Source organism: Natator depressus, chromosome 15, assembly GCF_965152275.1.
Source record: "Natator depressus isolate rNatDep1 chromosome 15, rNatDep2.hap1, whole genome shotgun sequence".
Classification (NCBI taxonomy): Eukaryota; Metazoa; Chordata; order Testudines; family Cheloniidae; genus Natator; species Natator depressus.
In genome coordinates this window covers 26,353,859-26,378,835 of record NC_134248.1, presented here as the reverse complement: position 1 = coordinate 26,378,835, position 24,977 = coordinate 26,353,859, and the positions used below count along the sequence as shown (strand labels likewise).

General features: G+C 47.5%; 2 protein-coding genes across 8 annotated transcripts; both read right to left on the bottom strand.

Moving 5' to 3' along the window:
• Nucleotides 1-1,358: 1,358 nt before the first annotated feature.
• On the bottom strand, nt 1,359-14,942 carry B3GNT4 (UDP-GlcNAc:betaGal beta-1,3-N-acetylglucosaminyltransferase 4). 7 transcript variants are annotated; one of them, XM_074973041.1, is made up of 4 exons: nt 13,687-13,801; nt 13,340-13,471; nt 12,292-12,391; nt 1,359-3,317 (listed from the first exon to the last, which is right to left on the bottom strand). In XM_074973041.1, the coding sequence occupies exons 2-4, from the start codon at nt 13,375-13,377 to the stop codon at nt 2,202-2,204; spliced, it is 1,254 nt and encodes a 417-aa protein (XP_074829142.1). In that variant the 5' UTR covers nt 13,378-13,471; nt 13,687-13,801; the 3' UTR covers nt 1,359-2,201. The 7 variants fall into 7 exon arrangements, with proteins under 7 accessions (XP_074829142.1, XP_074829143.1, XP_074829145.1 ...); XM_074973042.1 differs by having other exon boundaries at nt 12,304-12,391; XM_074973044.1 differs by lacking the exons at nt 13,340-13,471; nt 13,687-13,801 and adding an exon at nt 14,804-14,942.
• On the bottom strand, nt 14,738-24,740 carry LRRC43 (leucine rich repeat containing 43). The gene is made up of 7 exons (XM_074973081.1): nt 24,587-24,740; nt 23,486-23,770; nt 21,866-21,976; nt 21,527-21,666; nt 19,660-19,898; nt 17,831-18,061; nt 14,738-14,943 (listed from the first exon to the last, which is right to left on the bottom strand). The coding sequence occupies exons 1-7, from the start codon at nt 24,671-24,673 to the stop codon at nt 14,738-14,740; spliced, it is 1,299 nt and encodes a 432-aa protein (XP_074829182.1). The 5' UTR covers nt 24,674-24,740.
• Between the last annotated feature and the right edge of the window lie 237 nt (nt 24,741-24,977).

Sequence of the window (24,977 nt, the reverse complement as noted above, 5' to 3'; positions counted from 1 at the left end):
TATCAGTGTCCAGTGAACAATCTTCCTCCCTCTCTCCTAAAAATCCAAGCATTAAGTTTTACTACCCTACCTTATGCCTTGGTTACAAATAGAGCAACATAGAAACATTTTTCAGACTTAAATACCTTCCTAACCATGTTTTTAACCCTTACATCAGGGATTACTACACCTGAATGGAAAGGTGGGAGGGTACAGTAGTATTCATTAGAGACTTAATACAAAATCAGCTGTGGCCTAAAATTTAAGTTTAGGTAAAGATGAACCCACATTATGGGCTAGTCTCTGAATGGCAGTTCTGCTTTCATACATGCTCCTCTTCAACCACTTACCTATTTATATTAATCTCTTCCTAGATGCTTACACAGGAATTGCATGCTTATTCCATGGCAGAGTCCACTACAGGAAAAGTGAGCAAGTATCTGTCATACAACAGTGACAAGTGGACTAGTATCCAGTGTTACAATCCCTGATGCTTTCAGACAACTACAACCCTAAGTAAAACGGTGAGACCCTCTGACACCAAAAGGGAATTGACAAGAACATCAGAAGTAACTAGAAAGGCAGTTCAGGTTAAGCACTAACAAAAACAAGCAGAGTAGTGACAATGAAGGCATAATACACTGGCAAGCAGAAACCCACAACAGAAGAATCCATTGATTTGGTGTAGTTTAAATAGTCTTGTCACAAACTTGAAAAGACAGGGAAGCAGAAATGTCTTGCTTCTAGTACCAGCTCCGTCAGACTCTCCTCTCTCTGGCCTTGTGCAAGGATGTAGCTTACCCTCTCCATCCCTCAGTTTCTCTTGATGAGAGACCTCCCTGCAGTGGATCTCAAAGCACTTTACAAACATAAATTAAGGACCATCTCACATCTGTGTGGTAGTACTGCCCCTCCAGTTGCAGGTGCTAAGGCCACACAGTAATCAGACGAGAATTGAGGTCTCTCTCTTCCAAGAGCAGCACTTTACTGCCACTTCCAGGCCTCCTCCCCTCACCTGCAACACAGCAGTGCAAGGATGAATTATTTCATGCAGTTGAAAAGCTCCATATGAGTACAAGGAGGATGGGTCTTCTTGAACTTTACTCAAGGGATTGACTCAGATAGTAGCACCAAGGTGACATACGACCTGTGTAGGCATTTATACCACACTCCACCACAAGGCCATTAATTAGCAAGTCCCACTTCCCATAAAGCCTTACAGATGTATTTTCCATTTGCAGTTGTGTAACCTCTGATGTAGGTAGCTGTCAGCTAACCCTGGATTTCCTTTTGATAGTCTCATCTCAGTTGTACTTCCAGTAGAACAAGAATACTCAGAATGTAAATACTTTCAAAACAGTATTTATTTATACCTGCTGTTAAAAAAAAGCCATGGTTATTACAGTGATTAATAACAATTTGTTTCTTCTCCCAATCCCATTGTCAAGTATTTTTGTGCAAAAATTCCAGTGCAAGTAGATAAATTCCAAAGAGCTGGTTAGAAGTCAGTGCTATCGGAACTAAGTACCTTGTGGTGTAATGGCTATGTTAAGAACAGACAACACAAAGGTTTCTGGACCATTTTCTCGGTGTTCTTTCCCTCATATCCCCATTAAGTAAATTTAGTGCTGGCGAAGTCTGCTGGATTGCTAACCCTGGACAGTGAAGTCCTTCACAGGAGATGCACAGACCCCGCAGCATAAGCTTGTCCACACTGCTTCTCCTTGTGCCTTAGCCCTGATTTCAAGGGTTAATGGGCGAGTTCAGGCTCTGTTGCCTGTTTAGTTACAGGCCTTCCTACTAGAGACTGCTAGTAAGGCTGGCAGCTGTAACTGGGACATTGGTGTCCAAGGCCACCATCAGAACTGGCACTAAGTCCACCACCTCACTTTGCATGCTACCGAACAGCCACTCAGCACCACCCAGGTAGGCTGAATTCAGATCAGTGATCTAGAGAGGAAGCAATCCCAAACCCAAATCCCTGAGCTAGCTACCCCCTAAGTGTTTTCGGTTCAACCTTGTGATGCTTCAGTAACCCAACTATATAGTTTCAGAGGCTCATTGCAGAATATTACCCTACTGTAAAACTACAGTCTGTTAATAAAAATGTATCATCTACAGCAACTTTGTTTTGTTTGTTTTTAATGTCAGTTTAAGCAACCTGGAGTAACCACCACCGTCATTCTGTTCCCCCCTTAGCACCAGTAGTCTTGTTTTGCGAGTTACTGAGTTAATGATACAGCACATCTAATACGGTCATCCTTTACCAGCGTCCACATGATCCACATCTCGGTGGGGTTCAGCTTGTGCACTATCATCAGTTCTTTGTACAGACATGGATCAAAAGGATTAAAAGGCCTCTGGATTCCAAAGGTCTTAAAGCCAGCATGGTTCAATGGAGTCACTGCCATCTTTGCCAGACACATTCCCACAAAGACATCATCTATTGGGAAGAGTTCGGTGTCCTCGGCGGTGCTCTGGAGTCGCTGCACTGTCGTTCTGGACATCACATAGCCACCGCCACCAGCATAGAGAGGATAGTAGGGCGCTTTGTACATAGACTCCGGGATGAAATATTTGACTTTGGTGTTTCTTATAGGACGGGCCTGGCTGATCACATCCCCAACAAAGAGATCCTGCCCAGGTTTGAGTTCCTTGAGGAACTCAACAATATTGTAGGTGTTGACAAAAACATCGTCATCGCCCTTCAGCACAAACCTGGCATGGGGACAGTCCACCATGAACCAGCGGAGGAAGTGCAGCTCCTTCAGCGTCAAGTTGAAGAAGTTGTCGGTGAAATCCCACTGGACAATGTCATCGAACTCTTGGCTCTCATAAACCAGCAGCTGATGGAGGGAGTGAGCCTGGACTTTGGCCTCCGAGCGCCCAAGCAAGAACACCAGCTTGATTGGCTTGCTGCCAATGGCCACTTCTTTCCCCCATGTGTTCCTGATAGCAACCCTACGGTCTATGTTGATTGGGGGAGACTTGATTGCCAGCAAGAGGAATGTTTCCTCGCTGCATCTCGTGGGCTTCAGCAGTGTTGAAAAGTTCCTGCAGTGCTTGTACATTAAGAAGGTGCGGTGAAGCTCTGGGAGTGCAAGAGAGGAATTGGCAATTGTCAGGTCTGGCAAACATTTGCTGAGTTCAGTGTGCTCTGGGGCCCAGAACGTATGGCTGGGATTTGGTGCAGCTATCTTCCTGGCTGCTGGAGACACAGCCAACTTAGTCTCTTTCCTTATATACATAAGGAACGCAATCAATGTGACTGAAATGGTATATAGTCCAACCATTCTTATCCTGGGATACATCTCAAACTCTGGAGCAGGAGCCAATCCCTGCGTGGTTAAAGGAACACACAACATTTATTAAAGGAGCATGTAGGCTTCTTGTCTCAGTGCCAAAGAGACTTTCTAAATAATTATCACAAGAGACTAAAGGCTAGATTTACAAAGCTATTTAGGGGCCTAAAGATGCAGATAGGGATCCAGTGGGATGTACAAAAACATCTAAGCAGCTTACATACCTAACTGCCCCAGACTTCAATAGCAAAATTTTTATTGAATTTAATGGGATCAGGAGCTGTCCCATTACTCCACTTAAACAAGGCAGGACACATGTTTGTCCCTGCCCAGCCCAGAGTACTATGTCAGGGCTGCTCACAGGAGCCCCTTGAGAGCTGCTAAAGTGCTCAGATTTGGGATGGGGGGGGGGGCGGCGGCGTGGAGGACAGATTCTAATGTTGGATGGTGAGCTCATTAGCCTATGAAGTCAGTCACTGCTCAGTTTGGGTCCAATTTCCATCCTCTTCTTTGGGAAAGGAGGGTACTCAGCACAAGACCAGCTCTGCAAATTCAAAGCTAACACTGCTCTTGGGCAGTGCCCAGGTGCCCAATATGTATTATGAGAAGGTCTCAGGAAGCACAGCGAACCATCACACAGGCACATAGGCCAAGTGCTGCAGCTCACAAGGCTCTTGCAAGGACAGAGCTAGCTTGATGCAAGCTATTCAGACTGCTCTTCCCATCAGAGTCAAAGCCCTATTCGCATCATCTAGTGTCAGCCTGTTTTAGGAACATTGGGGGCAACACCAGGGATGCTTGGATAGCATGGTAGTTTGGTCTGAGGGCCTAGATGTGAGTACAGGTGGCAGGCAAGTCTCTGGGCTTCCTTCCCTGCTCACTTCCCCCCCCATCTAGTTCTCTTTGGGGTTGCATGCTGTTTGCGAAGTCGAGGCCTTGGGGCGCTTCACATCTGCCAAGTTCGTCTAATCTAGCCATTTGTTTGGCCAGCTGGAGCTGATCAGTCCATTTTAAGTTTTGCAGGGGGTTCCAGGTTCGCAAACCTGGAATCCCATTTCTGAGAGAGTACACTAGCTTTTCCAGGGCCCTCATGACTGTCAGCTGAAGCAGCCAATGCTGCATAGCCTCTACATTCAGTATTGTTTTAAAGGCAGCCTTAAAAAGAATGTCATGGCATTTAATCACAGATATCCTCAATTCTATGCAGGCATTAGAGCACAGAACAAGCCAACAGGTTTCTATTCTGTCCCTCCAGCTACCAAGCTTGCAAATTAGTGCAGCTAAAAAATTCATCTAAGTGAACAGCTTGTCTGAAGTGCAATCCTAAAGCTTGGGTTTTGTTAATACGATCTCTCAGGTAAAAGCCCATATCCAAGTCCTACAGCACATGGGTTTTACAGCACCTTCCTTCCTTTCAGCATCTTTGTGAAATCAGAAACTACATCTCCTGACACCCACCCTTGTGCCTTGACCATAAAACTTTTTTTCTTTTTAGCACATCTATAGAATCATAGACTTTAAGGTCAGAAGGGACCATTATGATTGTCCAGTCTGACTTCCTGCACAACGCAGGCCACAGAATCTCACCCACCAACTCCTGTAACAAACCCCTGACCTATATCTGAGCTACTGAAGTCCTCAAATTGTGGTTTAAAGGCTTCAAGGTGCAGAGAATCCTCCAGCAAGTGACCCCTGCCCCACGCTACAGAGGAAGGCGAAAACCCCCCAGGGCCTCTGCCAATCTGCCCTGGAGGAAAATTCCTTCCTGACCCTAAATATGGCAATCAGCTAAACCCTGAGCATGTGGGCAAGACTCACCAGCCAGATACCCAGGAAAGAATTCTCTGTAGTAACTCAGATCCAACCAAATTACATAGCCAATATCCCCATTATTTCCTTCAACTATTCTTGCCTGTCCATCTTCTTCCATGAAGTCCCCTTTACCTAGAACTCCCCTTCATACTTCTAACATCTTCTCTAAGTACCTCTTTAAATCCTACTTTTCAAGAAAGGCTTATTATTCTCTATTAACTATCAATTAGGGCTGTCGATTAATCACTGCTAACTCACACGATTAACTCAATGTATCAACCACACTGCTTTACAGGCAACAACTTTCCCTCTTCCTTTTAAGAAAAGAAAAGCACTTACCAGGCCCCATTCCCCATCCAACTCCAATTCTGCCAGAGAGTTCTAACAGGCCATTAAAGGCAGAAGGAATTAACCTAGTTTTCCCCTCACCAAACGTTCCCATTTAGAACTTTAAAGTGTCGGACAGGCACACTGGTGCTTGCTCTGGCAATGAACCCCACATTTCAGTAGAAGGGCACTCGGGGCCTGAATCCAACATTAGAAGCATTACAGGAATCCTGACTTTACACAGGGATGACACACCCTTTTTAAGAGCTAGAGAAGCTGAAGAGGCGGATGCTGCTCCCAACTGAAAGTGTTTAAGTTTATACTGTTTAACTGTTAGTAAAGGTCTTTGGCCTAGGAATCCAGCAACAAGCAGGTGTCAATGCTGCCTTAGAAAACAGTGTTTACAGTTAGTCACATTTTTGGCATTTGCATTTAGGGTGGAATTTACCATGGCAGGATCAGAAGCCCACACCCATACTATGACAATACCAACGCCTGCAGGGTACACCAGACGAAAGGGAACCTCAGAGAGGTTAAGGTTTAAAAGCTGTGGCCAAACCATAAAGCATCCTGTTACACAAGGGCTAATTTTGGGATTAGGGTTGCTCTACCTGGGCCAGTTTCTTGATGATCCATCATGCACGTGAAATTTAGAACTGGTTGCAACATTCCCAAGGTATCTAGCATCCGATCAACAGAAAGACTGAACTTTTTGCTGTCCTAGGCAAACTGGATCATTTATGCCATTCCCAGCCCTGTAACATTTTGTCGCCCTTTAATACAGACACATTATTTGTAGTGGCCTTGTCACTTGTATACTGAATCCACTGGTCAATAACTGAAGTAAATCAGAGGTCTGACTTTAGACTCGCTGGTACAATCAAATAAGTCCTTAGTCATTAAAGGACCCAAACATCCCACCAAAGTCTAATCAGTAACGTTCCCAAACCTCACAACGCTGGGCTGTCATTTATTTAAAGGAGATGGCGTGCAGAAAAAAGAGCTAGTCTCCCAGCAAAGCTTGGAAGGGAGTTTTGCAATTCCCTTCCAGGATACAGCATCTTCTGCTGAACCCCGCAAGACCAGGCAACGATCGGTGCAAACCATTCCTCCGAGTTTTACAGGGCTCCTCCTCCCCTCTTACCTTTCCTGTAGCACCGACTGGTCCTCGGGGGCTGCTGCTCTGCAAGGAGCGCTCCTTAAATGCACCGTGCAAGTCCCCGCCTGCTGCAAACAAATCTTTCACCAGGCTCCAATTTAAACAGAGGGAGGCGGGGGTGGTGCATGGAGGCCTGAACCCTCTTCCAGCCCCCTCTTTCTGTTGTGCGCTTGCATCTGGTTCTGGGAGACGCTCGCTCCCCGAGCCTGCTGCAGTTAAAGGCGAAGCTGCATCCAATGGGGCTCGCGCTGCCCTAGAGCCCGGCCGGGGTCGCCATAGAAACGGCGGGCAGACTGGCGCGGACGGGAAATTAGCCGGCTCGCGCAGCGGATGCTCCGGGATTTGGGGAAAGCGGGGCGCGGGGCGACGGGCGCCAGCGGCCGGTGAACGGGCCAGCTGCGGGAGAGCGCCCAGCCCCCCATTCGGGGATTAGTTTAATGAGGGAGGCATTTGCTCTCAGGCAAATGGAGCCTGAATGAATTCAAACCCCCCCGCCCCCGAAAGTTGCTGAGGAAGGCGGAAGGTGCAGCCGGGGGCTCGGGCACCGGGAATGCGACAGGCCGAGCGGAGTACAGTGGAGGGACACCGCTTTTCGGCCTAGGCGCTTTGGTTTGACTCCCTCCCTCCCGGCTCTTTGCGGAAGGAGGAAGCAAGGGTCTGCCCCCCCCCCCGCGACAAGCTCTGTCCCCGGGCTGGGAACAGTCAATACCCTCAAGACAAGGCCTGGAGTTTTACTGGAAATTCTCTGCCCACCCCCCTGCTCCCTAATTTCCCTTTTGGCTGCAAGGGCTGGATTCAGATTGTGCGTGGCGCGGGGCCTTCCCAGAGCGCCTCTGCTGGCTCCCGGGGATCAAGATTGAATGGGGGGGGGGGTTCTTAAATAGAGCACAAGCTCGGCCCACATGTAAACTTAATTCCTATGGGTGACGAGGGGAAGTGTTTATGTCATCCTGCTGCGTTAGGCCGGGCTCCCAGCCATATCTGCAGCTTTTAAGATTTGTTTTTGTTTTGCTTTTCTCTTTCCAAGGAAAATCTTCTAGGTCGGATCCGGTGCTGGGCTGCCTGCCTGACTCTTCAGAGGACCCAAAACAATAGCTAGGTCTGAGGAGTGTGAATTGTCTTAGAATGACTCTCAGCTGGTGTTAATTCAGAAAGCCACAGGGGACAGGTGAAATGTTAGCACTGTTAACTGATTCACCACTGATCACTTGAGAGACAACCAGTTAGACTGGGACTGTAGGCTGACCATAGAACAACACTGCTCCCCAGTTGGAGCTAGGGTTGTCTGGCTCTAATCCTTCATCAACAGCCATCCCCAAGGAATATATTTGACAAGAGCCCTCTGTATTGCCCAGCTCTCGCTCTTTTTCTGTAGCACCTAGCATCATTTGCTGAAACATATTACAATGTGTGTGGAGCTGGGGGACTTCCCCACTTTATCCCATACCTTCCTGTGTCTTCCCTCTGCTCAGGAAAGTTCACCAATAAACGCTTAGGGAGTTTTCTTCATTTATAACAAATACACTCTGCCCTTTTCAAACCTCTTATTACTGCTATCCAACCATCTCTTCTTACAAGCTCCTGCGGCATAAGTAGGTCTCCACTTCTTCTCTAGCAGACCCATGAGGGCCACACAAGCTGCTCTCTTGTGACCTGTCTTGTCAAGTTCTCCTTGAAGGGCAGCTATGCAAGTTATTGTTTTCTAGCCCAGTGTACAATATCTCAGGTGTGCAGCTCTGGTGACACCATCTGGCTGAGAAGGCAAATAGACCTGCCAGCTTAGGACTCTGCCTTTATGTTTTCTCCCTGGAGAAAGCAGAGCATTGAAGACAGCTTATCCTCAGCTCTCAACTACTGTTAAAGATGCCACACGACAGCAGCCACGAACAAACGTTCCAGACATTCTGAAAATGAATAGACGGCAGAGATGACACGTAGCTGTTGATAGTGGGGAGGGGGAGGAGCACAATTTAAAGGTTCTGGTGGTATGCAGCAGGGTTCAGGGCAAGGCATATAAAACACTGCAGAAATTTGGGGGCATGTGACCCTGCATGTTCCCCCATGTGTCGCCTCTGATTCACACCCAAGTGACAAGAGTTCAGATGACACTAGGAGCTTGACCTGCTGATGGCAACAATTGTCAGGCCCAGGCCTCCCTGAAATGAAACAGCGTTGAAAACAGTTTGTGTGTTAGTGTGGATGAGACAGAAATAATTTTCAACAACCACTACAGAAAGCATGAGTTAGTGGTACAGCTGGGAATAAAACCCAGGAGTGCTTGTATTTGCCAATCCAAACTCCATCAAACAACTGAAAAGGCAGCTCCCACTGAGACTCCTGCTGCTACATTTAAGCTCATTGCCATCAGTGACTTCTGGTTTTAAGAACTTCTCTTTGGCCATGAGGCGTGCTCCTGCTCCTGGTGGGGCTGCTAGCCCATCTCCCTAGCCTATTAGGGACCAATTCCTCACCCAAAGGCCATCTGGAAACTCACAAAGTTATTCCCCTAGCCAAAGCAGGAACCCAGAAGCCTTTCCCTTTGCATTTCTTCCCACAGCTCCAGGGCCGGCCTCAGCAGCCAGGGCCCTTCCCACAGCTCTTTTGTCAACCAAGCTCTTTCAGCCTGACTCCTTCCCAGCTGGGTCTGATCGTCTCCTCTCCCAGGCCCAAACCCATGTCTCTGAACGGGGCTGGCTGGCTGGCTCCATACCCGTAACGGGGCAGATCACCCTGTTATACACCCACTGAAGTCTGGCAAAGCTCCTGGTGACTTCAGGGGGGTCACAGCAAACTCAGCAGTCAGTGGGAGTTGAGCGTATCTCCAAGCCTCTCAGGCTTGGGCCCTACAAACCCAAACCAACCAACACCTAGCAAGCTTCACAGGTTTATTTCAGTGGTGGAGTCTAGGTTTTTTTTGCTGCACATATATTACATGAACCTGCCTCATCAAGCAAGTGCTTCTCATTTCTTTATTGGTGCTGGGCATCGGATGCGGCTGTCCACTGAATCAACTGAACTTGGAATGCTACGGTCAGAGGCACAGGCTGGATTTCTTGGACTTCCTTCCCTTCAGGACATTCTTTGTTTTTTCCTTTTCCTGAGGAAAACAGTTAGTCATTGTTTCTAGGAAACAACCCTAGAAAACCCCACTACTCTGAATGGGCTGCATGTGTCCTTGAAGTTTTTGCAGTCATTCCAGTTCCTTAATAAAGATCAATTTGAACATGAATTTTGTTGGATAAGAATCCAGCACTGTTAAGTGTTAAGATGCTCAATCCAGCTGGGTACAGTTTTGCTTTGTTGTTTTAGAACTCAATATCCACCAGTCACAGGAGAGAGAAACAGAAATTCCAAAGCACATGGAGAATCTGTTCAGGGGTCAAATGAAACCTATAGGCCTCAGGCTGAGAATACATCTTTCAGTGTTTGGTCAAATCATTCATTGTGGATGAGACTTCACTCTTTCCCCTGTTGGTGAGGGATCCTAATTAAACGATAGTTTTCACTATTTGTACGTATTTGTTGAATAGATGATGCACACTAATTTCAGACTATGGGTTATTAGCAAATCGTTCACTGTGGCTGCACCTGCATTAGCAAACTCTGTAGCTACCATTCATTGGTGCAGGTCCAAGAGTGGTAGCAGTGGAAGCTGTGGTGTAGACAGAGCTTAGATGTCTTCTATGGGATCTATACTGCAGTGGTGAATTACATCTACTACTGTTAGTACCAGGTTTGCAAGTGTAGCTAAAGCTTTTGATCCTTCATTATTTGTAGTATGCGATCGGCCATCTAACTCACAAGACATTTCGGCTCCATGAATGGCTGACATACCTTTTAAACAGGAGAATAGCGAACGGTGAATAACCCACTGTTCAGTGTGATAATTTGTGATACAATTCACGACACTTTCAAGATTTGCACACCTTTTCATGAGTCCCTGGCAGTTGTCTGCACAGCCAGGAAAAAACAACAAATGCAGCCAATCACACCTTAAATTATTGCACCAGCTCTTCTGAGCTCCAAATAGTTCAGGTCTGACTTGTGGAAATATGACCAACTCTTTGCCTACAAACCCTAAACAACAAATAGAAACCCTCAAGCTACTTGGTGCATGCTGCTGGCTGAGCAGGGGTACCACAGATTATGTCCCTAATCTTTGAAAGACAATCAAGTATAGATGTAGTTTGACTTCTATATTTGGAGGGGCAGCTCCATTCAGGCCAACGGGGCCATGCGTGGGGGGCAGGGCAAATTCCACAGCTGCCGGAGGCTTGCAGTTTGGGGGGTGTGCAATGTCCCCTACCTCCCACAAACTATGCCCATGCAATCAACTTCTCCCCTGCTCTGCCAGCCAAGGGAAAGGGTTGGCTAGCCTTAATATGCACAGAAGTAAGGAAATGCCAAACTAAGCAAAATCCTCTGCTTAATCCCAATGGGTTTTCCAAGTCCATGATAACATACTTGGATATTTATTGTGCATCTGACTCCATCATTGTTGCGGAGGCTGCATGAGGGGATATTCCAGTCATAAAAAAAATAAAAAGAAACCCCAGGTGCTAAGTGCTACTTGAAACCTTTCAAGCCTGCCCTCTGCAATGGTTACAATACATTTGGTTTGTTACAAGTGTGCTGACACTAAGTGGACTAGCACTGTGGCCGTGGCCTCCTTCCCTATATGGGTGAGTGGGTTGCTAGGGTGGTGATCAAGTTCAGTGCAGCGTCCAGGAGCATGAAACTTCCAGAAACGTTTAACGCTTGTTTCAAATGTGTATCTTGCTCTATGGGGTGTGTGTCGCAGCTGGTTCAACAAACTGTCTTTTCATACAATTTTCTCTCAAGCAGGACAAGCACTGGCCGAAAAGCAGCTGGGACACTGTCTTCTAGGACAAGGTAGGAGCTAGGGCACTGGGGAATCAGAAAGTCACCCTGAGGCTACAAGAGAGTCCTCTTCCCACAGAAATATTGAAAAGCAAGGACCTCACATCCTGTTGTCACCCTTCAGATGGGGGTGGGTCTCATTCACAGACAGGGAAACTGAGGCACAGAGGGGTTAAGTGACTTTCCCCAGGTCACACAGTCAGCAGCAGAGCTGGAAAAGATGCTAAGAGTATTGATGGCCAATCCCTTACTCTAAAGACTAGTGAAGTCCAGTGAATAGGAGAGGCAGGGCTGAAAATTAGGGGACTTAGGTTCTATTCCTGGCCCTGCCATGGGCTCATTGTGTGAGCTTGAGCAAGCCACTTCCCCTTTCTGTGCCCTGATATTACCTTTGCCATGTGCGTTGAGATCTACAGATGAAAAAACACAATGAGATTGCTAAGTGTTCGTATACGCTATGTTATTACTAGACAACACTCCCCTATTGGATCAGCTAGCCCATGCCATGCCCTGAATGTGTGTGTGTGTGTATATATACACACACGCACGCACACACACAACTAGCTAGCTAGGCAACAATTGAGCAAGGTACTTAAGCATGTGTCTAACTTTAAGCACACGTAGAATCCCAGTTTGGTGAATGGAACTACTCGTGTGCTGAAAATTAGGAACATGTTTAAGTTCCTTGCTGAATTAGAGCTATGAAGATGCTTGTGCGCAACCTACAGCTGGATGGATGGAGGATGCTGGCGCTGCCTTGCTCATTGTGCATCTCAGTGACGCAGCCCTTCCGAGGGGCTCTAGAAATGCTGATAGCTTAGATAGGTCTACCTCTGCTGTTACCTTTGGCAGCCACTGTGGTTTTCTGGCTTGCAGGACTTTCTCCCCCAGTTTTGGTTTTTTTGTTCTTGTCTTTGCTCTTCTTACCATCCTAGAGAAAAGAAGTTTGTTGTTCTTAGTAGGGAAGGCTTCCAAGCAGCTTGTGCGAAGCGAAGTTTAGCCCTGAAGTCACAATCTCCCGACTGGGACATCATGGTCACTTTCACACAGCCGGGTGATGTCGCAAGCAGAGCATTAGGATTTAAAAGGCGCTGATCAGCAGCAGGAGCTCAGCAAAGAGCCTCTGTACTCAGAAACGAGAGAATGTCAGAAAATAGGAAATGTCAGAGCCACTCTACAATGGGAATATTTCCCGTAAGGCCTCCGCAGCTCTTTAGGATTTATATCTTACCTAGGAGCAATGCAAGAAGGGACTTGAGTGAATGATTTCAGTGTATACAAGGGAGACTGCAAACAGATCTGTTCCTCTTTAACATAGGACCATATTAATAACACCACCACCTAACTCTTATCCAGCACATTTCATCAGTAAAATTGTCCATGTGGGGTATAAGGGCTTTTCCCCTTTCCTCTGAAGCATCACGCATGTGTCAGTGCCACAGACAGGCTACAGACTTCACGGACCATTGGCCATATCAGACTGGCACAATCATATGGGCTAGTTTGGCTTTACATTGACAAGATAATCGAGAGAGCCTGTGTGTGGTATAGTCTCATCTCCAAAGTCAAACCTATGTATCTCCCTAAGGGCCCGAGCTCCTGCCGTCCTTCCTCACCAAACTGGCCCCTGGAATGAGGAAAAACTCCTCTGAGCTAGGGCTGCAGGATCAGGCTCCAACTGACAACCTTCTCTTTAGGCCTGTGCAGAGTACTGAGGCCAGCTGAGATTCTGCGTTCTGTGCCCTGATGCCCAGCAGCAAGGTTCTACTTCTGCTACCTCTCAAGCGCTGTCCATCAGCTCAGGCCAAATTTTGCTCCCCTTGAAACACATCCAACCCTATGGGGTGTCCCACAAGCCAGGACCAGTCCCCATGCTCACACATGCAGAGTGCTCCCACTGGCAGCAATCGAACCCATTCATCCCGTCAGGGCAGCGTCTCGTGCTTCGCGTTATTAGCTGGGATGAGGATTCGCAGCTAATACTAGATTCCAGAGTAACAGCCGTGTTAGTCTGTATTCGTAAAAAGAAAAAAGAAAAGGAGTACTTGTGGCACCTTAGAGACTAACCAGTTTATTTGAGCATGAGCTTTCGTGAGCTACAGCTCACTTCATCGGATGCATCCGATGAAGTGAGCTGTAGCTCACGAAAGCTCATGTTCAAATAAACTGGTTAGTCTCTAAGGTGCCACAAGTACTCCTTTTAGCTAATACTAGAGTGGCTGGTACCTTCTCCTTAGGAGACGGTGGCTGAGTTGTTTCCTCAGAGATGAGGACTCCTAAGTCACACACCACGGCCACAAGCTGGTCGCCTGTTAAGAGGCTCTCCAAGTTCACGTGCCCAGACCCCAGGCTTCTCAAAAGAGGCGGGTCACTGCGGAGTTCAACGGGGCTTTCCTTTTTCTTTTTCTGCTTGTCGCCCTGCACAGCACAGATTTGATCATGTCCAAGAGTCACGCACCTTAAGATCACAGTTCATTCATCAAACACCATCAGATCTGGGAACCCCAGTCCAGATTTATACCTGTGACACTATAACCACCCCCGCCCCATCCAGAATGAAGATTGAGTAAAATGGTTGCATCGAAGGTCTCCACCTGAGACTGGAAGGGGGCTCAATACCTGGGCAAGAACTTTAGGAATAAGTGGGAGGCGTCTCATAGAAACTGAGGCCCTGATGATTACTTGGCACAGACCAGTCAAGGGACCAAGTGCTCAGTGCCTGGGGGAATAACCTCAGCTGAACAACATAGACACTGTTCTGTTGTGGCTCATGTGGATATTTTTTCCGTTTGATATTTTTTAATGCAGCCTCTCTGCAACCGTCTGCATCATATGGAGTAGCAGCAGATGCCCTTCTGCACCCCCGACAGGGGTCTGTGTAAGTGTAGATCATCGCTGGCAGGCTGAGCAGGAGCACAGGTTAATTAAAAGTGAACTGTGCCTGTAAGTGACACTTCCTTACTCTTTGTGTGGGGTTGCTTAGCACCCTTAACCAGTCTTCACAATAACAACATCCTCCCTCACCCCATCTCTGTTATTACCTTACCACCATCCTTTGGCTTCCCCTTCTCTGCTTTTCCCTTATCCGCTTTCCCCTTTTTGCCTGCATCTTCAGCCAGACCTGCAGCAATGGGCCATGAAAACACCTAGCAAGATAGAACAGCCTGGTTCTCATGCTGCAGTATTTGGGCTGCAAACAGCACAAGGGATCTCGGTTTGTTACACCAGAATTAAAAATATGCAAATACAGGGGAACGTTCACGTTATTGTCAGGCTTTCAAAAAGCTTGTTTTCCTCCCAGCCGGACTGTGTCCCTCCATCCCAGAGCATGCCAAGCATTTACCTTTTCCTCTACAACAGTGACGGTGGTTCCAGCCATGAGGAAGGCTTTCAGTGCCGCTAAATCCCCAGTGACATGCTCCTTCCTGTGGCTGCACTCAATGGTCTCAGCCCAGTGCTTCCGAAGGGTAAGGTGCCTGTTCGCTAAACGAGAAAACACAAAAGGAGCAGTGAGGCCCACCTTGACATCTCAGCTGGGCCTGCAGAGCACACACGGGGGCAGTGCCAGCTTCCCCCACACTGCTCTGCTCTAGAGCACCAGCAGGAGGGAGTGGGGAGCTGGGTTTCCATGATCCATTCAGTCCTTGGGCTCTCAGCTCACACTGCCAACATGGGGAGTGGCCGGGGGCAATTCATCCCAATTGTGGATGCCGTCTGTTAGTGATGTGGACACTTGCCAGCTGGGAACTAGACTTTGAGACCCACCAAACTCTATCACGCTTGCTCTGGTGATATCCCAGAACAGAACCAGCTGGCCGCAGCCCTATAAGTATGTTTGGCTCCATTGCAGTCAATGGGCTTACACCAGGGCTGAATTTGGCCCACTGTTTTAAGTCCAGTTTGGCTACAACAGAGAAGCTCACCCGTGGGGTGATCAGAGGAGAATATGATGTATAATAGAGAAACAGAGCATCTAACGGACACTGTCTGGGATGCAGTAGAGAGCTGAGTGAAGGAGACGAGAAATCCCATTACCATGCGAAGCCAGGAGACTCTGGTGAGATGCACTCCTGGGTAATCAGCTAGCTGCCTAGATCAGGAGCAGCCTGAAATCACTTTCGAGGCAGACACGTGTGAGTGAGTTTGATGCCAGGAAGGAACAAGACCATTTTAAGGGGAAGAACAATTGTTGTCACATTCTCACTTATGCCACAAAGCACAGTAACACCCTCCCCTAAAATAACCCCACTGGCCTCCCATTAATGGCAGGACCCAGTTCAAAATTGCCCATCTCCTACAGTATTTAAAGACCTCCCGGTGCCTTCCTCCAGCTTATATCAAGGATCTTGTCCCTCTCTCCCCTCCTTCATTCATCTTGCACTGGCCTCCCCTTCTGTCCCTTCACAGGATCATTCCACTTCTGGTGCAAGAGCCTGCTCCTCTGCAGCTCCTGCCATCTGAGAGAGCCCCCCTGAATCTCTGCTTCATTGACTCTCCATCTCATAGAAGATCTCAGCTCCTATCTCCTTTACTTTTGCCTCTTAGTTTCTCTCCCCCTTTGCTAGTATTTATTTTAACTTTGTGACTATGAACCCAACCCCCAAATCACTGCACACAAAGAACGCTCACTGACTTCAGCAGGAGCTCCACGCACAAAGCAGATCTAGGGTTGGGCCCTGCATTCATGCTGTAACGCACCATATGCAGGTATGATGTTATACAAAATAAGGGCCTGATCCTGCAAACTGTTGCTCCCAGAGGTGGTGCCGGCTTCTATGAGTAATCCCTTTGACTACTCGCAGCAACCAGCGGTCCTCCTTGCAGAATCAAGCCCTGTAGCCTTCTAAGCACTGAAACAACATGTGCTGTAGAAACGGAGCACTGACAACTGAATAAATATTTTGATATTTTGTCATTCAAGGACATCAGTTTCAGGGTTTTTTTTTTAAAATCCCTGAAATTCTGTTTGGATCAGGAATTGGTCTTTTTATTTCACACTGGGCTTCTGGGGTTTCATATGATCTATAATAGTGTAATTATCACACCAAATGAAATTACAGATTCGAGACAATCACTAGGGAAATGTAAATCCTAAATCTGATTTGTATTGACTGCATTTATTTGGAGAGCAATATCTGTCCCAGACCAGATGTCTTGCTGGAGAATAATACCACCAATTAATTAAGTAGCATGGTCTTGATAACGTATCTAGCAGTGATCTACACTACTGGAGACGTGTTGATGGCAACACATTTCAATGTAGCAGCTGACGACATTCCAGGAAGACTGATAAACCCCCAAGTTCAGTTTAAGGTAAGAATTTCTTGATTCTGTGGTACCCCTGTTTGCCGGAGGCTCCTGTTTAAGCAGAGAAGACAGAGCTGAAGACTCCGATCCTCCTGTGTCAGCATTCCCTGGTGGGCTCCCAGGGTTTGGCGTAGCCACCATTTGACTCTGATGGAATTTTATTACCTGTAACAGAAAGGCATCAAAGGCACCTATAGAAGGGGTCAAATTCTGGCTGAGTCTGCACACAGACACAGGTTGCAAGGGGAGAAAAGTGCCTGTCTATATCATGGCACTTCTGAAATGCCACTACACAGACTTCCCCTATCATGAGAAACATGGAAGGGACATTGGAGGCATGCCCAGTAGTGCTGACTCTGGTGAACAGGTCTACTGAAGTCAGTGAGACAAAGTCTACATATTTAAGCACATAAACACACCCTTCTGTGCAGAATACTACTGTTCACTGCAGGAACAGAGTACATGGAGGCAGAGGACCTATAGGGCTGCTCTCAGACAGAAGGTGGACACACCTCAATACTACCTTTGCAGCATATGTCTGTGCCCAGATTGTGAGATTTTAAAAAGAATACATTGGAAATTCTTATTATTTGCCTTTTGGCTTTTTAACCTGTAGAGTTCCCATTTTCAAGCTTATCTCCACAACCATGAAACTAGCAATTTACTTTTTTTTTTTTTTAAATGAAAGTAGAGATTCTGTTGCACTCACATGACTTCAGAGCCTAGAGTTTTAAGAAAGGCATCAAATATATAAAAAAAATCATCATAAAAATCTCAAGAACTGGCAGCATTCCTTCAAACGGTCTCTGAAGCACAACAGCTGGGCAGCGCCCAAGGTGAAAGGGGAAGTTAGCTTCCATGGCCAACTCAATCCTTGGGCTCTTTGCTGAGACTTCCAAACAGAGGCCAGTTGCAGGGATGTGTTTTTTGAGATGTTGACAGTGGCTGCTGAGAACTCACCAAACTCATTTCATACAAGCCAACTAACAACTTTCAGTCATTAATAACCTGGGCTGTGTTACACCAGCAACCTGGAGGTGAAAGGCTTGGGAATCCCTCTCACCAACCACCCCGTAGCTCCCTTTGTTTATATTTGAACTCATTTGAAAACAGACCTCAGAATTGTTAGTGTCCTCGGCTTCCTCCCTCTCCACAAACTCGTACGTCACATAGTAGCTGTGAGTGATCACTGGAGACTCTGGGCCGCTTTCCAGCTCCTCTGGCTTGCTGGGGTTGGGGACGCCTTTGATTTTCCCAACATTCACCACCAGTTGTGCTTTATTCCCAATGAGATCTAAGAGGAAGACAATCCAGCCATCAAGTTACAATGTACATTCTCCAGGATGGAATTTGAGATACTGTACCAAAGCAAATTAAAGGAGTACTTGTGGCACCTTAGAGACTAACAAATTTATTTGAGCATAAGCTTTCGTGAGCTACAGCTCACTTCATCGGATTTCCTAAGCAAATTAGGAAACTAAGGGGTCAAATATTTTAGTGGAAGGGCTGTTTGGCAGGGGGGAATCCTCTAAGATATGTCTACACTGCAGTTGAGAGGTATGGCTGCAGCAAGCATAGACACAAGCTAGCTAGGTGAAAACACAGCCTAGTTCCACCAAGGAGCAACCAATTTAGTTCCTGATCCATTAATGCCAAGGCAACCACTGGCCACATGGGGTCACTCAAAAACTATGCAAAGAGCTCCCTTTCCCCAGGTAATGGGCTTGCTGCCTTCACAGCTCTATTTTAGCCTTCTAGACCCTCATTCAGGAAAGCAAGTTCAGTGCTGTCCTGAACAGGGGCCTTAACGAGGGGCTTTCCTTCTGCGGGAACCTTTCAAACATCTGACTTTAAATACAGTCAAGGGGATTTAAGCACTTGCTTAATTATTTACACACTGAAAGTTAAATGTATGAACGTATTTTCTTGAATCAGGACCCTAATCCACCAGCACAGAGCAGCAACCTTGAGTGGGAAAGGGCTGATCTAAAATCAAATGCAAGCCTAGGCAATAAGGGCTTGCTCATGCTCAGCCCAGCTGATTTTATTTCCCTTGCAGGGAGGCCAGAATGCGGAACTGGAGACAGCATCTCCCTTGGATGGCAAAAGACTGATGTCACAAAGAGAGAAAAGTAGGATTTTATAACAGCTGGGCTGTGGGTCTGAAATCCAAGAACTGCAGATCTTTGTTTGATTAACAGCTAAAGACCAAATTCTCTCTCTCTAGGTTTTTATAAGGCTGTCCTTCACCATGGTGCCTGTTCTGGGATGCATGAGCGAAGTTCCATTGGTATCAATGGAAGTTGTGTATGCATAATCCAGATAGATTCTTCACCCAGGAATATAGAGAAATAATAAGAATAATGAGGACTACCTAGCTCTCACATACTGCCTTTCATCTCTAGCTCTCAAAGCACTTTACAAAGGAGGTCAGTAAATATCAATATCCCCATTTTACAGATGGCTAATACTAGCCAAGAGAAATAATTGGTTGTATAAAGTTCTCAACCATCTTCTATTTTGCCCAAATGTAAGAATTTAGAGAGAGTTTTAGAGGATACATCAAGACCCTTAACATTTAATGGAATTAAAAAACAGAATGATCATACTTAGTACTTACAGATATTTATAATTAGACATCAGTTAATTAATCCTCACAGCCCATCCCCAGATAGGTATGTGGGAACAATTATCCTCATTTTACAGATGGGTAAATTAAGGCAGAGAGAAGGGGGACTAACTTGATCACAAGCAAACAGGAAGCCATCAATGAGTCTAGAATGAAAACTGAGGACCCCTGACTCCCAGTCCCATACTCAATACACTACCCCAAGATGCCTATAAAAAAAAATTACAGATTACTACGGAGATATTTATACAATAAAGTCTCACCTGGCTTGCTAGACAGACCATGGAACTGATGCCTCTCATCAGGCGATATGTTCCTATCGTCCAGTATACAGAGTTTGGGCAGGCTGTCTATTACAAAACCTCTATAGCCAGGAATGAGCACTAGTGGGTTACCCTGGAGCACAAGCGTTCTGAGCCTCCGCAGAGTGGCCAGTTTAGAGACTATGCCCAACAGATCCGTAAAATTATTAAAACTTAGGTCAAGAGAGAGAAGATTTGGCCTAAAAGAGAAGAGAACAGTGTTAGGGTGTGTAACAAGCAGCATTCAGGTCAGTATATAGGGCCCAGCCTGGAGTCTAAGCAGAGCTCTCATTGAAGTCAATGAACCCAATGCATTTTACTTGGGCCACTGCATGGTAACAACTTGGAACTGCAGGGGAACGAAGATGGATTCAAACTGGGAACCCACAAGTTACATGCTCAATATGCTACTGACAAACCCCTGAGCTGTCCAGGCCATCCCTGGCATGCTACACACAGGACAGCTGACTAGCGTACAGTATCCTTTCCTAGCACAGGATCTAATCGCAGGCCCTTATTCAGGCAAGACTCATTAAAGACTTCAGGATGTTCCCCTTTGAAAATGCAGACTGAAACAGGAGCACAGGAATTGCCATACAATCAGAGCCATGCTCCACCCAAACCCGAATCCTGTCTCTGACAGTGGCCAGGACCAACTGCTTCAGAGGAAAGTGCACAATTAGTGGATAATTATAAATAACCTACACAGGATGGAAGCTGTTTCCTAGCCCATCTGTTCATGGTTGGTTTGTGCCCTGAAGTATTTCATCTATAAACTAATTCAATGCACCCTGCTTGCTATAGCTATTAAGACATAAAAGATAGAACAGGCTAACTCAGGTGTGTGAGCAGCTCCTACCCAGGTGCTTTACACTAGCTACTTTAACTGATGCTGTGTGTCACTCTTCAGGGCAACCACACCTGTATTTCCTCTCAGTGGTCCTACAGGCCACCCAGTCTCAGGCTTCCAGGTCCCCAGCCATTTTCCTTTCTAGGTGGAGACCTGCATCTATCTCCCTTCTGACCGGGGTATTTCTAGGCTGCACAGTTCCCTGACTACACTGGGTTAATCCCAGCACAGCCAGGCCACCCAAGGACACCTGATGGCTTTCTCTTCAGAGATAGTTAACAGGTGCCACAGGTTAGAAGGTACCACACAGCACTTCCTATACAAGCCTACTTTATTCTTAAGGTAAAAACACTATGGAGAAAATATATTAAAAACAAGAACCTACACACATGCTAATAAGCTTACCAGAGATCACCCAAGCCCCAACCAGGCTCTGGCAGGAGCAGTTCTTCAATACCCCATCTGTGGGATTTCCTTTGCAGTCACAAGTTCATCCGTGCTTCAGCTCAGAACAGATGCATGGTTTTATGTGGCCTCAGCAGGCCAAATCCTTCCAACCCTCCCCTAAGGATTAGGGCCCTCCATAGACCAGGGGTCCTGTCTGTTTGCTGGATCAGAAAGGGCCCTGAGCCAGTTTAAAACCAGGCTATTTATCCAAAAGTCCTTTCTTCATCTGTTGGTCCTTGGAGAATCCACTTTGAACTAGCATATGCAGCTTCTCCAGGGAAGTGGCTTCAAATGGCTGACAACAGAGGAAGTATATTAGCATCCTCCTTCCTACTAGAGAAGGTACAGATAATTCCACCATAACATGTACACAATTGCATTTTTAATGCAATGGGCCCCCAAAGGTATTAACCCTACTTCAATAAGGTTTTACTTAGTTCAATAAAGTTAGTTTAGTTCCATCAGGTTTGTTCAGGATATTATGATATTGTCAGGCAGTCACGCTATGGTCCCTTTAGTGTTGGGAGTTACCAGAATTCTGCTGTGAGATATTTATCCTCGGAAGAGCCCAACAGCCTGTTGTAGCCCAGCCCCAAATGCTGGAGTTCCGGAGGTGGGAGAGAACACAGATTCTGCAAACCGATAATCTCATTGCCACAGAGCTCCAAGACCTGCCAGAGAAAGAGGAAGCAACAGTTATTGGGGGAGGGAAATGATGCTCTAGAGGTTTTAAGTGTCTTTTTCTATGTGTTCCTTCTGCTGTAGCCCACTACGGTCCATTCAGTCTGTCCTAGGCAGAAGAGAGACTCATCTTGACACACCTTCTCTGTCTGGCCTCCCAAAGAAAGAGTCAGGAACCTGCTTATTTACCTTCAGTGTTCTAGGAAGGTTGGCAGAGTTTATTTTGCTGATTTGATTGGCACTGAGTATGAGCTCTTCCAGGTTATGAAACTTCAACAAATTTTCATCAACTTCATTTACCTGGAAAGAGATTCACATTCACCTTCAGTCAGCTGTCTCTGAAGCACAGATGTATCTTAGCATGACAATACAGCACACAGGGCAACATCAGTGCCTGATTCTATGGTTCTCACAAAGGCAAAACTCCCACTGGCTTCCAAGTAAGATTTCTATCTGATTTCTTCTAATCCAACCTGTTCCGGTTGCTTTATCGTAGCATCCAAGCGCCTAAGTACATTTGTTTTACCTGAATAAGAACTGCAGGATCACACCCATATTTTGTACAAATTGTGGGGTTGATCTTGAGACGCACTGGTCACCTGCAGCTCCCTGATTTCACCAGAGGCTTTGGGTGCTCAGCATGTCAGAGGATCAGGCCCTAGAGCTCCTAAAATGATTCTCAGAGTTACAAAACAGAGTTATACAAGGTGGCAGCAGAGGGAGAGAGAGGCAGAGGAAACACGGAATGTGGTGGAGAGTGAATGAGGTGAAGGGACATCTGGAGGCACTCTGATCATTATTGATTATTGGTTCTCTTCCTCCCTAGGAACAGGCAGGCATACAACCGGAGTTTAGGGGGTGCAGCATCTACAGCAGTTTCATTCCCTCTCCAGTATGTTTACTTGATAATCTGAACAGGAAACAGACCCAGCCTCCCAATCCCTTCTGTCAAGTCTTAATGAGTCTTTGGACAACATCTAACATCACCGGAGCCTTGTTTCAGGAAAGCCCTTAAGCAAATGCTTAAGGCCACCCATATTCAGGGCAGCATTTAAACATGTGCTTAATTCCCAGTGAATTGAATGGGACACAAGCACATGTTTACAGTTAAGTATGTGTTTAAGTGCTATCCTGAAGAAGGGTGCTTTCCTCAGTCAAGGCCTTAATGCTGGACTTTTCTTATGGATAAATAAATGGGGTGAAAAAGATCATCACCCCTGTTGGGATGGGTTTGCTGATATTACTGAGACATGTTTGAAAACTATAAAAAAATATAGTGATATCGCTGTTTCTGAAAAGCTCTTGTGAGATGTATTTTTTTACATCTTGCCCATCACAAAGAAAATACAATGTTCAGGTTTGATTTGTTTTCTAGAACAGGGAGGTTATGGCAGCATCTTATCAGAGCACAAATCTGTGAAGAAAGGGGCTGAATGACAGCTATAACACTTAGCCCTCACACAGCACCAGGCAGTGAAAGCCATTGAACAAAACTGTAAACCCTGTATAAAACTGGAAACCACTTCAAGCCAGGGGATACTGCCACAGCCCCAGCATCCTTAGCTTCAGTACCCTTGGCAACAGTTGGATATTAATTAAGGAATACTTACAGCTCTTCTGTTAGATAGGAACATAGTAGCATCTACTTTATATGTGGGGAAACTGAGGCAGAAAGGCTCCGTGACTTGGCCAAACCACAGAGGCCATGTCAGAGCTAGGATTACAACACAGGAGTTCCTGGCTCCCAATCTTGCACTAAGTCTTTCCCTACATTTTAACAATAGTGAAGATCCCGCAGGTTGAACTCACTCCTTTATCCACTATCCTTAAGGACCTGAAGAACAAGAAGATGAAGTTGTCCCGGATAAGCTGCGGCGATTGTACTGCCAGCTCCCTCAGGTGCTGATCCTCGGGGCTGCAGTCAGGTGGCAGAGCCCAGGGGGAGTCCTGGCTGCTCACAAACTCCATTAAGGTCTCCAGGCTCTCTTCACTGGGAGTTCCAATTTCCTGGTGCTGGGCTGTGCCTGCATCTGCATCTCTCTGGGCTGCATTTCCTCCAGGTTTCCTTTTCCTTAATTCGAAACGGGACCTGTTCTACAGGGGCAGAAGGGGAGCGCATGTGCAGAGGAATGAGGGCAAACTGAGAATTTCTGGGGCTCTGGGCCTGGCAGACCCTGCCTGCTGGGGATAAAAGGGCTGGGCCTTTTTAAAAACCAAATTTAAACCATCTGAGGTGTCTAGGTCCCATTCCCCACCTCCATATGCACATAGGCCTCCAAGTGCCATAGGATGATCCCGGCTCCTTGAGTAGGGTGACCAGACAGCAAGTGTGAAAAATCGGGACTGGGGGAGGTGAGCAGTAATAGGAGCCTATATAAGAAAAAGACCCAAAAAACCAGGACTGTCCCTATAAAATCGGGACATCTGGTCACCCTATCCTTGAGCGTTCAGTCTGCAGCACAGCTGGCCCCCAGGGGCCATTGCAGCACCCCAAGGCGTGTGTTTGGGTCTCAGCCTCACACCGCCGGTGACACAGCGCCCCGCTGGGAACACGCTGGCCTGGCCTGGCCTCGCGGCGGCGGGACCCGATGCCCCCGCTCTCTGGGCGCGGGGACGCTGCCCGCAGGCCCCTCTGCAAAGCCACGAACAGGCTGTGGCCGCTGGGCTGCACCCCCAGGCCAATGTCCTGCACTGCCGGGACCGCCCCCCCCCTTTCCTCCAGGCCCTGCCCAGGCACCCCAGCTCCAGTGCCGCAGGACCAGGAGCTGCCCCCTACGTGTCTCTCTGGCTTGGGGGGGGGTCCTCTGGCCCCCAAGCGAGGCTGCGCAGGGGCTGGGGTGCGAGGCAGCCACCCGCCCCTGTGCACTGGCCGGTTGCCGGACGATGCCCCCGCCAGGCAGGAGCCCTCACCCAGCTGCCGCCGCCGCAGGGGAATTCGCCCAGGCGCAGCCGGCGGAGATGCTCCCGGAAGGCGGCGGAGGCGCTGAGGCCGCCCATGGCTGGAGCCGCCACATGCGGCCGGCCGGGGCCTGTGGCAACGCCGCGTCCCCAGTTGCTAGGAGACTGACCTGGTTGCTAGGTAACAAACCCCCTCCCCGCCCGGGCGGCGCGCGCTCCACGCGCCCCCTCCCTGGCCGCGGTGCGGCGCCCCTCCCCCCTTCCCCCTCTCCGCCGCCGTGTCCAGGGCAACGGTAGCCCGGTGCGCGGGCCCCGCCAGCCCGCGCAGCCCCGCCCGCGCGGCAGCCAAACCCCCTGTGCACGCACATTGCCCCCAGGCCTGCTGGAACAGTTTGTAGAGTGG

Bases quoted from the DNA above. Each gene is read 5' to 3' on its own strand.
- B3GNT4 (XM_074973048.1), bottom strand. From the start codon at position 14,569: ATGCAGGCAAAAAGGGGAAAGCGGATAAGGGAAAAGCAGAGAAGGGGA. The intron at 12,392-14,501 runs GTAATAACAGAG...TCTTTTCTCTAG, and splicing joins AGCCAAAGGATGGTGGTAAG to GATGGTAAGAAGAGCAAAGA. The intron at 3,318-12,291 runs GTAGACCTATCT...TTAACCACGCAG, and splicing joins TGCCAAAGGTAACAGCAGAG to GGATTGGCTCCTGCTCCAGA.
- LRRC43 (XM_074973081.1), bottom strand. From the start codon at position 24,673: ATGGGCGGCCTCAGCGCCTCCGCCGCCTTCCGGGAGCATCTCCGCCGG. The intron at 19,899-21,526 runs GTAACTCCCAAC...CTTCTCTTTTAG, and splicing joins TATCTCACAGCAGAATTCTG to GCCAAATCTTCTCTCTCTTG. The intron at 18,062-19,659 runs GTGAGACTTTAT...TCTTCCTCTTAG, and splicing joins TGGTCTGTCTAGCAAGCCAG to ATCTCATTGGGAATAAAGCA.